Source organism: Entamoeba histolytica, genomic scaffold, assembly GCF_000208925.1.
Source record: "Entamoeba histolytica HM-1:IMSS scf_1104750517997 genomic scaffold, whole genome shotgun sequence".
NCBI lineage: Eukaryota > Evosea > Mastigamoebida > Endamoebidae > Entamoeba > Entamoeba histolytica.
In genome coordinates, this window is record NW_001915144.1 from 7,323 (window position 1) to 19,390 (window position 12,068).

The 12,068-nt window shown below is 23.3% G+C and overlaps 5 protein-coding genes across 5 annotated transcripts; 4 read left to right on the forward strand and 1 right to left on the reverse strand.

The window, feature by feature from the left end:
* Positions 1-895: 895 nt before the first annotated feature.
* Positions 896-1,939, reverse strand: EHI_113550 (uncharacterized protein; the record flags this gene model as incomplete). The annotated part of the gene is made up of 1 exon (XM_001914092.1): positions 896-1,939. The coding sequence occupies one exon, from the start codon at positions 1,937-1,939 to the stop codon at positions 896-898; it is 1,044 nt and encodes a 347-aa protein (XP_001914127.1).
* A 2,019-nt stretch (positions 1,940-3,958) lies between these two features.
* On the forward strand, positions 3,959-5,309 carry EHI_113560 (uncharacterized protein; the record flags this gene model as incomplete). Its single annotated transcript, XM_001914093.1, has 2 exons — positions 3,959-4,267; positions 4,326-5,309. The coding sequence occupies 2 exons, from the start codon at positions 3,959-3,961 to the stop codon at positions 5,307-5,309; spliced, it is 1,293 nt and encodes a 430-aa protein (XP_001914128.1).
* Positions 5,310-6,090: 781 nt separating this feature from the next.
* EHI_113570 (kinesin, putative) lies at positions 6,091-8,553 on the forward strand (the record flags this gene model as incomplete). The annotated part of the gene is made up of 1 exon (XM_644235.1): positions 6,091-8,553. One exon carries the CDS (start codon positions 6,091-6,093, stop codon positions 8,551-8,553), a length of 2,463 nt encoding a protein of 820 aa, XP_649327.1.
* A 68-nt stretch (positions 8,554-8,621) lies between these two features.
* EHI_113580 (uncharacterized protein) lies at positions 8,622-9,170 on the forward strand (the record flags this gene model as incomplete). Its single annotated transcript, XM_644234.1, has 1 exon — positions 8,622-9,170. The coding sequence occupies one exon, from the start codon at positions 8,622-8,624 to the stop codon at positions 9,168-9,170; it is 549 nt and encodes a 182-aa protein (XP_649326.1).
* A 689-nt stretch (positions 9,171-9,859) lies between these two features.
* On the forward strand, positions 9,860-11,173 carry EHI_113590 (uncharacterized protein; the record flags this gene model as incomplete). Its single annotated transcript, XM_001914094.1, has 1 exon — positions 9,860-11,173. One exon carries the CDS (start codon positions 9,860-9,862, stop codon positions 11,171-11,173), a length of 1,314 nt encoding a protein of 437 aa, XP_001914129.1.
* Positions 11,174-12,068: the final 895 nt, after the last annotated feature.

Consider the following 12,068-nt stretch of genomic DNA (forward strand, 5'->3'; position numbering starts at 1 on the left):
AACAAAAAATAGTCCCTGAATTCATCATTAACCATGCTTTTTTTGTTTTATTAATTGTAACAATACTAAAATCAGTAGATTCTTGAATCATTTTCATTGCTACTGTACTAATTAAACATGTTTGATGTTCTATAAGAACTTTTCTCCAACTAATATATTCTTCTTCACTTTCACAACTAAAATGATAACAGTCTGGTTTATTTTCATATTGAAAAACAAATTGTTTTTCTCCATCACTTCCTAAAAATTGAATATATGTATCTTTTATTTGCATTTTTCCAATTGGAATTTCATCTTTAGGATTATTATAATAAAATAAGAATCCTCTACATAAAACAACCCATCTTCTTTTCCATCCACTCACTTTAGATACTTTCTTTTTTAATAAAAAGCCTACTTTTTCACTATTTAAATATATTTGATGATAATCTTTTTCATGTGGAGCTACTCTTGATAATCTTGCCATAGCCATTGGTTTATTTAATGCTTTAATTTCTATTTCATCTCCATCATCAATTCCATAAAAATCAATTACATTATTTTCTACTAATCTAATTCCATCATTAAAACAACTAAATTCATATTTCTTCTGTTCATTTGTTAATCCTCCTTTAATTTGTGCTAAAATATCTCCAATTTTAGTATTTTTAGTTACTTGTTTATCAAACCTTAGTGTATGACTGTCTATCATTAATACAACTTTTACTGACAATGGTTTAGGAGGTTCACTCATGCAATTTCTGTAAGATCTAATATTTTTATCTCTTTTTTGATTTATAAATTTTTGTTCATTCTATTTATATTTTTGTTGTTTTTTAAGAGAATTAAAATGTTTAAAACCTATATAATTGTTCTATGTAATAAATAACATAAGAATCAGAATTAATAAAATCATTTATTTCGGTGGAGACAAAAAAATATAAGGATATATGATATGGGAATATTCAGAATTTGGATGAATGAATGAGTATGAATTGAAACCAATCAAATCAACCAATTCTGTGAAATACATTTTTGTTGTATGATTATTAGCAAATACTGGTGTTTCCCAAAAAGGATCAATAAAATATGAACTAAAAGTTATAAAACAACCAGGACATCGTGATGTAAGATTATACGTAAATGTTTCATGAGGTATATTACACCCAATTGTTGTTGGATATAGATTAGGTGAATCTTTAATATTTTTACTGAACATTACATATTGACTTTGAGACTTATTTGATGTAATTGCATAAAAATAAGTATTTTCTATTCCAATACAAGAAGACTTTGTAGGGTCAGGATAATGATGATACTCTGTTGAATTTTTTGTATTATCAATTAGTATATATTCAATTCCTAAAGTACATTGGTCTTGATCAATTGAAGGGGGAGACTCAATCTCAATCATCACTTTATCAATAATAATTTCTTCAGCATTTCTTTTCTTTACATTTGTTTTATTTGCTGCAAGAGTAAATCTAAGTGTTTTACAAATTTCAAATTGAGTGAAATAAATCCCTGAAGATTGACAATCATTTTCTGGAACTTGAATCGAAGAGGTGTCATACTTAATTCCTTTATCCACTCTCTTACCATCATCTCCTATAGAAAAAACATTAACGCTTAAGGGAATTCTTTTTTTATTTACGAAAGTTCCTTTTAAAGTTATAATTCCATACATCGGTAAGATTAAACTTGTGTTATCAACTGACATAGGTCCAATATATTTTGTAAATAATTTGTTATTTGAAGCAGAACATGTATATGAATGTGGTCTAGTTGCAATATTAAATGAAACACAAATAGGAATAAAAACAACCGTTGCTATAATAATATAAAATAATGTTTTTTTAACACTTCTTTGTAGCGCATTTTGGTCACTTACAGTTTTATCATCCTGGTCAGTGATTTCTGAATAGTTACTTTGAGGTGGTCGATACAGAAGATTTTCCATTTAACATTTTTAATTTTTCTTAATTTTATATAAAAATTGTTATTTTGTTTTTTAAACAAAATTAAAAAATTTTTGTCATGAAACTCTGAAAAAAAATTTTGTTATTTTTTTCTTTTCTTTCTTAATATTAATTTACCTTCAGAAATATTTCATAAAATCATTATTTCAGTCGATGGAAGAACCAATGTTAATTGAAATGATAATACCTTTTTTGTATAAATATATTTGCAAAAATTTTGTTATTTATTTTTCCTTAGGAATTTATAATATTTTTTAATGAGTAAAAGAATATTTATGATTTATAAAGAAGAAGATAAACATATTTTTTTTTGATTAAAATATATAAAGTATCTAATTAAATTAATATAAATAATTACTTTTTTTAAAAAAAAAAGAATAACACAATTTAAATAAATATTTTATTTTCAATAAAATGGATGAAATAATAACAAATAAAGAAGTGTCAAATTATTTTTGTATATTCAAAAATATCTTATAATAAAATTCAAATTAAAAGAGACTATTTAATAGTAACAGTATTACTATCAACCATTAATTTAATATTAGATATAGAATGTAAGAATTTAATGATAAAAAAAAACTTTAATATAAAACAATACATAAAACTCTCATTTATTGAATTTTTATAATCTAAAAGAATAATAAAATATTTATAATATTTTTATTATACCAATCAATTCTTTTTTTTTTAAAATATTTTCAATAATTCCTTTTATTAAAAAATATATCTTATATAAAACTTAATTATATTTATTTTTATCACTATTTATTATAATGTTCCTTCTTGTTGTTATTTAATTATTACAATTTATTTTGATAATTACTATACCATTATTTATTATATTTATGTATTATTAATCATTATATAACTTATTTTTATTCTTAATTTCATAATAATTCTTTTTTTTTTCATGAAGATAAACTGTATTTAATATTTTATTAGGTTGAATTAATGTAAAAGATAATTTTATATTCTAGTTGGTTATTCTTCCAATCTTTAGTATAACTAATAGGTCGTAGACTCAGAAACTTTTCTTCACTCAATAAATCTTAACATACAATAATTACTTCAACAATTTGTAACCAAAAATTATTATTACTTGTTAATATAAAAAGAAGAATGATAGGTATGTCTTTCCTTTAAAAGGATTATGAATTGAACCTCACTCTAACTTCCTCAAGTAATGGAAATCATGCATTAATAATAAATTCTATCAGAACTTAAGTTATATCAAAATGTTTTACTTTATAGATACATATATTTTAGTAGTAGCTAACATCATAAAATAATAAAATAAGTAAAGTAAATGTATTATTAGAAAAATATAAAAGAATGGTATTGTATTAAGATAAATAGTGACAGTTACTTCTCTTAAAAACAAATAAAAGAATATTTATTTCTTATTATTATTGTACAATAACTGACAAAGAAAACAATTAAAAAAAGGAACTTCCTTAAACTAATTAGGTCAATACAAATAACTAAAGTTTTAAAGAAAGCTTTATATTATCAAATCACATTACAACAACGATAAGAATTAGAATAGAAATTAGCTAAATACTAAAAAAAGTTAAATTAACTAAATACGTAGAAGTTAATGTTAACTTCATTATTAAAAGACAAGGGTTGGAATGGTAACAATATAAATATTATTATATAATTACTCCTCATACACCAAAATCATTTTACAATCACGAAAGTGTCTAGAAAGTCAATAAAACTATTCTTATAAATGTTTATAGATTAAATAGTTTATTTTATTATTTCAATAAAATGCACATTTCTATTTTTTATTTATATTTTTTTCATACTTAAAAATCTTCTTATTTTCAACTAAAAATAAAAAACTACTGAGAAATGATAAAAGTATTATTTAAAATAAGATAAAAAGAAAGATGGAGATAGAAAAAGCATAATTTCTGAAAAGGAAAAATCTGATGGAAAGAAACCCTTCTAAAAAATCATTTCACTAGAAAATCACAACTTGGATTTGTTGAATGAAGAAACGTAGTATACCACTAAGTACATTACTTGATAATGCAGTTGGTGATTATAACCCTACTCCTAATATTAAGTTATATATAAAAATAGCACATGTTTTAAGAAAACAAGAACAAACATGTCCAGTTCTTCGATTACAATTATTAAATAAACTCAAATCACATCCGTTCAGATTTATTGCTTCATTAGAAGTGTATTATTGTTTATGCTTAATGGAATTTCTTGTAGTAAAAGTAAAAGGTTTTGATGTATTTATTAAAGACAAAGAATTTGTTAAGGCATTAGAAAAAATGGCTCAATTTGATGTTTGTTTTATTTAACCAAAAATTTGGTTTATATGAGTTTTAAATAACATACGAGTAGAAATTAGTTGGATTATTTAAATCTAAACCAACATTAACACAATTAAAAGCAATGAATTTAGTTCAGTTAGTAATGGCTTTACCTCAAACAGAACATTATCAAGAATTATATAAAAAATATACAAAGAAAGGACTTGTATTTCCACCATTAGTCTATCCTGAATATGATGATGACTCATCAAATTCATCAGTTACTCATACACCTTCATTACCTGAAAATGGAGAAGGAGGATTTATTCCATCATCTGCTTCATTATTACCAAAACCACCTATTGTGAGAAATGATATTGACAAAGAAATATTTTCAGTCCTTTCTCCAGAATTTAGAAAATTACTTCAAGAAATGAGTGATTTCCATGAATTGTGTAAAGAACCATTAAAGAAAAGTAACTTATTAAGAAATGGATCATTACAAATAAGACATCAATTACAATGTGATGAGGCTTTCTTCAATAAAGCAATTGAAATACAAAAAGATTTTAAACGTAATTATAATGAATATATAGACCAAAGTGATGCTGATGATGAAGTTATTTCAGCATTAACTGAAGAAGGAAGAAAAATAGGACATATTGTTAGAGTATTAAGAAATGAAATTGCTAGAGTAAAGAAATTAGAAACTAAAATTGAAGATGGTGTTGGTGAGTGTGTGTTAGCAGAAGTTCCTTCTTATGATTTAGATGCTATGATGACTCCAAGAATTAAACATCCAGAAACACGAGGTGATGCAGTTAAAATTATGGATTACATGAGTCATACTAAAGGTAATACTTTAAGTAGAGATGATTCAGTCACAGAATCAGTTACTGAGTCTGAAAGTAATTCAGCTACACCTGCTTCATTTAAAAATAAAAATCAACGTAAGATGCAATTAATGCCACCAGTCCCTTGTACTGGAACACGTGCAGTAACCTTTAAAAGAACGCCATCATCTAAGGTAATGTCAAGTGTTGATACAAGTAGATTATATACAGGATATCTCTAATATTTTAATTGTTTTACTATTTAACCTTTTTAACTTAATACGTTATTAATTTTACAAAATACAATTTTTTTTAATTTTTTTATTATTTTTTTTTAATTGAGTAAATTAAATAAAATTTAACTTTTTTTATTTACTTTTTGAAGTTTATACATTATGTATAATCTCTTACAATATTTTTGTTTTTTCATTATTGTTATATTAACTAATGTCTTGGTATGTTCTAGAGCTATTTTCATATAACATATTATTTTTTATGTTGAAGAATTGAGTCTTTGTTATTTTTTTTAACAATAAATTTAAAGATATTAAAATTTACTAGATTTTAATACTTATGACTTATTTAATTATTTTGTTATTCAAGTTAGAATAATTAAATAGTTGCTAAGTTATCATTAATTATCTTTAAAGTTATTTTATAATTTATATTTTATAAGTGTTTTATTGTTTTTTATTTAAAGAGACTAATAATTATTATTAAAAAAAACAAAGTCTAAAGGTATTTTATTTATTTTGGTTTTAACTTTTTCATTATTAATTAAATAAATTTATTTAGGTTATAAACAACTTTACTTTTAAACTATCATAGAAAGGAAATTAGAAATAACAATGAATAACAAGAATAACATTTTTAATTGTGATAGTCATTATTGATGGTTTTTAAAGAATTGAAAGATAGAAAGAATAACATTTTTTATAAAAATTTATGTTATTAAGAAAAGAAAATCATACAAAATCTAAAAAAAAACATAAAAAAAAGACTAAAGAAAGAAAGTGATAATTAATGCAAACAGTGATAAGAACAACAAATACCTTTGAAGGAGATTTGAGTAATGAACAGACAGAATATAATATTGATGCAATTATGAAAGGAAAAGATCAAGAAACATTCTTCAAAAATACAGTAAGTAAGATGATTAAAAGAGTTATTGAAGGGACTGATCTTTATGTTATGTGTTATGGAGGAAAGCAGTCTGGAAAAACATTTAGTTTAGAAGGGTGTTTTAATAATATTGATTTTACTAATGCTGGATTGATTCCACGATCAATTAATGCACTTATTGAAGAATTAAAAACAAAAGGAAAATATACAATTCGAGTGAGTTATATTCAAGTTGAAGATAAAAAGATTAGTGATTTATTATGTGAAGGTGAGAGTGATGTTTTATTGAAAGAGCCAACAAAAAAATTTAAAAATCAACTTGGAGGAGTTATGTTTCTCTGTGCAACAGAATTAACAGTTACAGAAAGTACTACATCACAAGTTTTTTCTAAATTAAATGTTCTTAGAAAAGAGAGAACAAAGAATGAAATAGAAAAACTTGAAAACGTTTGTAGAGTATTCTCAGCTTCAATAATTTCATCAGAAGAAGAAAAAAGAGGACAAAAAGAATATATTGATTGTGGAAGAATTACATTTATTGATCTTCCATGTTGTTGGGAAGAAAGTAATCATAAAGGAAGTTTACTTAATGGATTAAATTGTTATGTTGAATCAAATAGAGAACAAAGAATGAGATTATCTACAAAGAATAATGACATTACCCGTATTTTACAAGAAGCATTAGGTGGACAAGGATTTTTAATAGCAATTGGATGTATTTCATCAATAAATCAACAAGAAACTATTCAAACATTAAGGTTTTTAAATAAATTAAAAACTATTAAGAATGTTCCAATATATTCAAGACATATATTAAAATCAGTTTATGATAATTATTTAGATGAAGAAATAAAACAATTAAATTATCAATACTCTGATCTTCTTAGAAAAAATGTTATTTCTAAAGAGGCATTAGAAGCAAAAAAACTTCAACAAGACATTCAAAATCAAAGATACACTAATGTTCAAATTGGTAGTTTAATTCAAAGAGTTAGAAAAGAGTCAGAACCAGAATATAATAAAATTAATCAAAAGATTTTAATAGCAAATGAATATATTACAAAAAAGAAAAGAACTGAATTAGAACTTAGAGATAAAATTACAGATATGATTGATTTAGCTAAAAAAATTGAAGAACATAATAAACAATTAGAAGATATGATTCAAAAACAAGTTGAAGAAGCACAAAGACAAAAAGAATATATTGAAAAAAGTATTAATGAATGTAGAATAGATGTTGATGAATTTAAAAAAAAATATAATGAAGGAGAAGAAAAAATCATTGAATTAATGAAAGAAATAAATAATCATTTAGAAGGAGAAGAATGTAGAAAAATAGAACTTCCAAAATATTCATCAATGAATGAAATTAATGAGATGTTAAATAAAGTAATTATTTCATTTAAATATGATGGAAAAAAAACAATAAAAATAATAGAAGATGTATTAGAAGAAAGTCAACAAGAAATGAATGATTTTGAACTTCTTATAAATCAAATGATTAATAGATTAGAACAAGGAAAAAGTAGATGGAGTCCAGTTGAAGATAAAATTATTGAACAATTTCAATTACTTATTCAATTCATTCAACAACAAAAAAAAGAAATGGAAGAAGAAATAAAAGAAAAAGAAAAAATAAAAGAAAAAGAAATTAATCAAATTCAAAGAAATAAAGAAGAAATTAAAAAAGAAATAAAAGAGTTAATACCAGAAATGAATAAAGAAATAGAATCAATTATTCAAAAATATCAACTAATTATTAGTAATTCTATTAAAGAAAAAAATAATGAATATTTTCCTATTGGAAATGAAATTAAAATGGAAGAATGTATGGAAATATTTGAACAAAAAATTCAAAATAAAATAGAAGAAGTAAAAAAAGAATTAGAAATTGAAATTCTAAAAGATAATGGAAATGAAGAAAAAATAATGAAAAAAATGAAAGATTCAATAGAAGAAGAAAAACAAAAAAATAGATTTGAACAAGAAGTCTTTAAAGAAAGTATTGAAAAAACTAAAATTGCTATTCAAAAGATTTTTGATGAAAGTGGAGTGATTGATTTTATTAAAGAACAATGTAATTTATTAAATGAAGATGATAAAAAATTAAAACAAAAACATCTTCCATTAAAAAAGTTATTTCAAGAAAGTTATAAATCATTAAATGAATTATTTAATGAAATTAATACAATTTTAAATGAATTTATTGAAAAAGTTAATCATATTACTATTGACTATGAATCTGAAATTGTTATTGAAAGAATTCAAAGTCCACCTATTCCTTCAATATTAATGCAAAATTCTGAATATCCAACAGTATTAGATGATATTGATTCTTCTAAATTAATACTTAAAAAAAATTAAATGATTTGAATGTTTATTTAAACTTTTTTTTTTCTTTCTTTTAAAAGAATTTATTTAGTTCTTTTATTATGAATTTATCTTTATTAGAATCATTAAAACAATGGACTAATTGTACTCAATTTCAAATTATTTATGACACTCGTGTAGAGGAATTTACTATTCAACAAATTCAAAGAATATTGTATGGAAAAGATAATATTGTTCTGTTAATCCAAACTGTTGAAAATGATTTATTTGGTACTTATCATTCTCAAATACCAACTAAAAGAATTGTTCAACAACCACAGCAATTCTCAAATTGGGTTGGAAAATCTGATGAAAATATTTTCCTTTTTAGTTTAAATAATCATAATTCTCCTAATACTCCATTAAAATTTCTTTCAAAAGCATTAACTGAAACTTGCTTATGTTTAAATACAAATGAGTCTCATTTTGAAATTGTTCTTTGGATTAGTTATTGCATTAATTTGCTTAAACCTTTAAATTCTTCAAAAAGTTTTGTCTTTCCTTCAATCAAGGATTATTTCTATGTTAATTCCCCTGATGATTTATTAGGCAAACCAAATTTTATGTCTACTTTTATTCCAAAACGTTTTCTTATACTTCAAGGAAATTAATTTAATGTTCTCTTTCACTAGTTTTATCTTCTATTCTAAATTCATTGTCATCACCAAAATCATCATCAAAATCATCACCAAAGTCATCGTAAAATTCATACTCTTCATTTACCTTTTCTTCTAAAATAAAATCATTATCATCAATAGCAAAAACTAAACTTATAATATAAATAATATAATATATAAACATCTCTCCTTTCTTTATATTTTTTTAGTCTTTCTTTATTCAGTTTTTTTCCATATGTTATTTATAACAAATAATAACAGTATTGGATAGACATTATATTTCCTCAATATCAGTAACTTAAGAATAGAAATAGAAATCGATGATTCTTGTTGCAAAAACAAAACATAGAAAAGAACATTAATCGATTAAAATACTCGGTAATGAGATTTTTATCAAATTATAATTTGAACCTTTCCTCGTGAAATAGTTGATTACTCCATTTTTGTAGAAAAGGGAAGATTTAAACTTAAAAAAAAAAACAAGAGGCTGTTTATTCTTGATGGGACCTTTTATTATTACAATCTTTATTATGTACTTGATTAATATACCTCTAACTTATACCTTATCTTTGTTCTTTAGAAGAAACTCACTCTACACAGTCTTATCTATATTCTTTCCTTTTTTAACTGAGCTTTTATTATTTATTCTTAATAAACCAAACCTTGGTGAAGGGAAAGATTTTATGGATTTTGTTGATGTGTGTTGGTACAGATTAACAACACCAGAAAATCCAATGGTGATTACTGCAAGTATTGGTGGGAAAGGACAAATTGATTGGAAAAATGCAAGGCAGTTACTTTTTCTAGAATTTACTAAACACAAAAGATTCTGTCAAAGAATTAGCAAGTTGAATGGTTATTATATTCTAGAGTCTGTTCCAATGAATATTGATAACCATATTATCATTGATACTACAGCATTTAAAACGTATGAACAATATATAAACATACTAGAAAAATATAAATCAGCTCCATTAGACACTGATAAACCTCAATGGAAAATATACTTGTATACTAATGTAATGAATGAATGGAGAATTCTAGCAAGAGTTTCTCATTGTTATTGTGATGGAATGACTGCAATGAGATTATTGAAAGAGTCTACACAGCATATATCTTCAATTATTTTTAATGAAGAGCCAAATTATCATTTTTTGGATATAAATAAACAAATACCTAAATTATCGAGTCTAGCAAATAAACAACAACCAGCAACAATTATTAAAAGACTCTGTAGAATTTTAATAATCCCTTATTACATGGTTAAGTCATTTTTTGTTAGAGGAGATTTTACCAAAGAACTAAGGAAACCATTGAGTGGAAAGCAATTAGTTTTTTGGAGGAAACTTGATTCAATTGAAAATATTAAATCAATTGCAAGGTATTATGATGGTACATTAAACTCATTATTATTCTCTTGTTTGAACATTAGCTATTCAAACATATTAAAAAGAAAAGGAAGTTCAAGCAAACAATTACAATTCTATATTGCGACTAATCTAAGACCTTTTGAACCTCAAATCAAACTAGGTAATAATATTGGACTGTTATTAATGAAATTACCATTACAAGAAACAGACTTAAATTCCCTTGTCAAGTATATGAAAAAACAGTTAGACAACGCAAAGGAAAGTATGGAGGCTTATTCTTATTATCTTCTTCAAGGTTTTGTTGGACTACTTCCTGATTGGATGGAATCAATTGGGATTAAAATTGTATCACAAAAAGCTACATTAAATGTAACTACATTACCTGGACCACAAGACAAAGTGAATTTTTTCGGTTCTGAAGTTGATGATTTTATTGGGTTTGTCCCTCACTTAGGGACAACAGGTAATGGAATTAGTTTTATTGGAAGTGGTGGTGATCTTTTTGTTAGTTTTGCTGTTGATAGTAATTTAGATATAGACCCAAAAAAACTTTATGAGAATTTTGAATCTGCATATCATCAATTCTCTTCAACCAAAGAATATAACAAATTGTTGTGTTGTTATTAATTTGTTATTCGTTTTAATATTATTTTTTGTCATTAAAAAAAGAAAAAGAATAAAAAAAAAACAAGAGATAATGAATAAAAAAAATGAAGGGTATTAAATAAGAAATGAGAATGAAGAAAATGAAATAAAATGTGGGTGATGATAATGGTGAATAGAAATAATGAAGGTAACCAAAGAAATAAAGAAGATATTATTGAATACTATGAAGTGAAGAAATGAGGAAGAGAAAGAGAGAAAGAGAAAAAAGAAGAAGTTATAAATAAAGAATAAGATAGATAAAAGAAGTTAAATAAATATCAAGACAAGAAAAATAAAGAAGATACGTTTTACAGAAGAAATAAAATTGCGAAATGAAAGAATGTTATAAAAAGTAAAAATGAAATGATTAGAATAATGAAGTAATATATAGAAGAAACAGTAAATGAGATAGGAGAAATAAATAATTCAAAAAGAAAAAGGAATATAAAAATAGATGTTATAAGTTGTCAGAATAGAATAAAAGAAAAATACAAAATTAAATGATAAATATATAGATTCAAAATAATGTAAAGGTTATATAAATTACATTGGTTAAAATTAAAATATATGTGGTTGTTAAAGTAAATAAATTGAAGAAATAATAATAATGAGAATCAAATGTATTAAAAGATTTAAGATACAAAGGAATAATTTTGTATAAATTATGAATAATCACAATAAAAGAAATTTTAATGATTTATAAGTATGTAAAATTATAAAATAAAAACAATAAATATTAAACAACTAAAGAAGAAATTAACATAATGTAATGAGTATCAAACAACAAATAAAATATAAATTGATATAGCATTATAAAGAAAATGAACATAGAATAACATTTAATAATATTGAATAAAGTATAAATAATAATAAATTT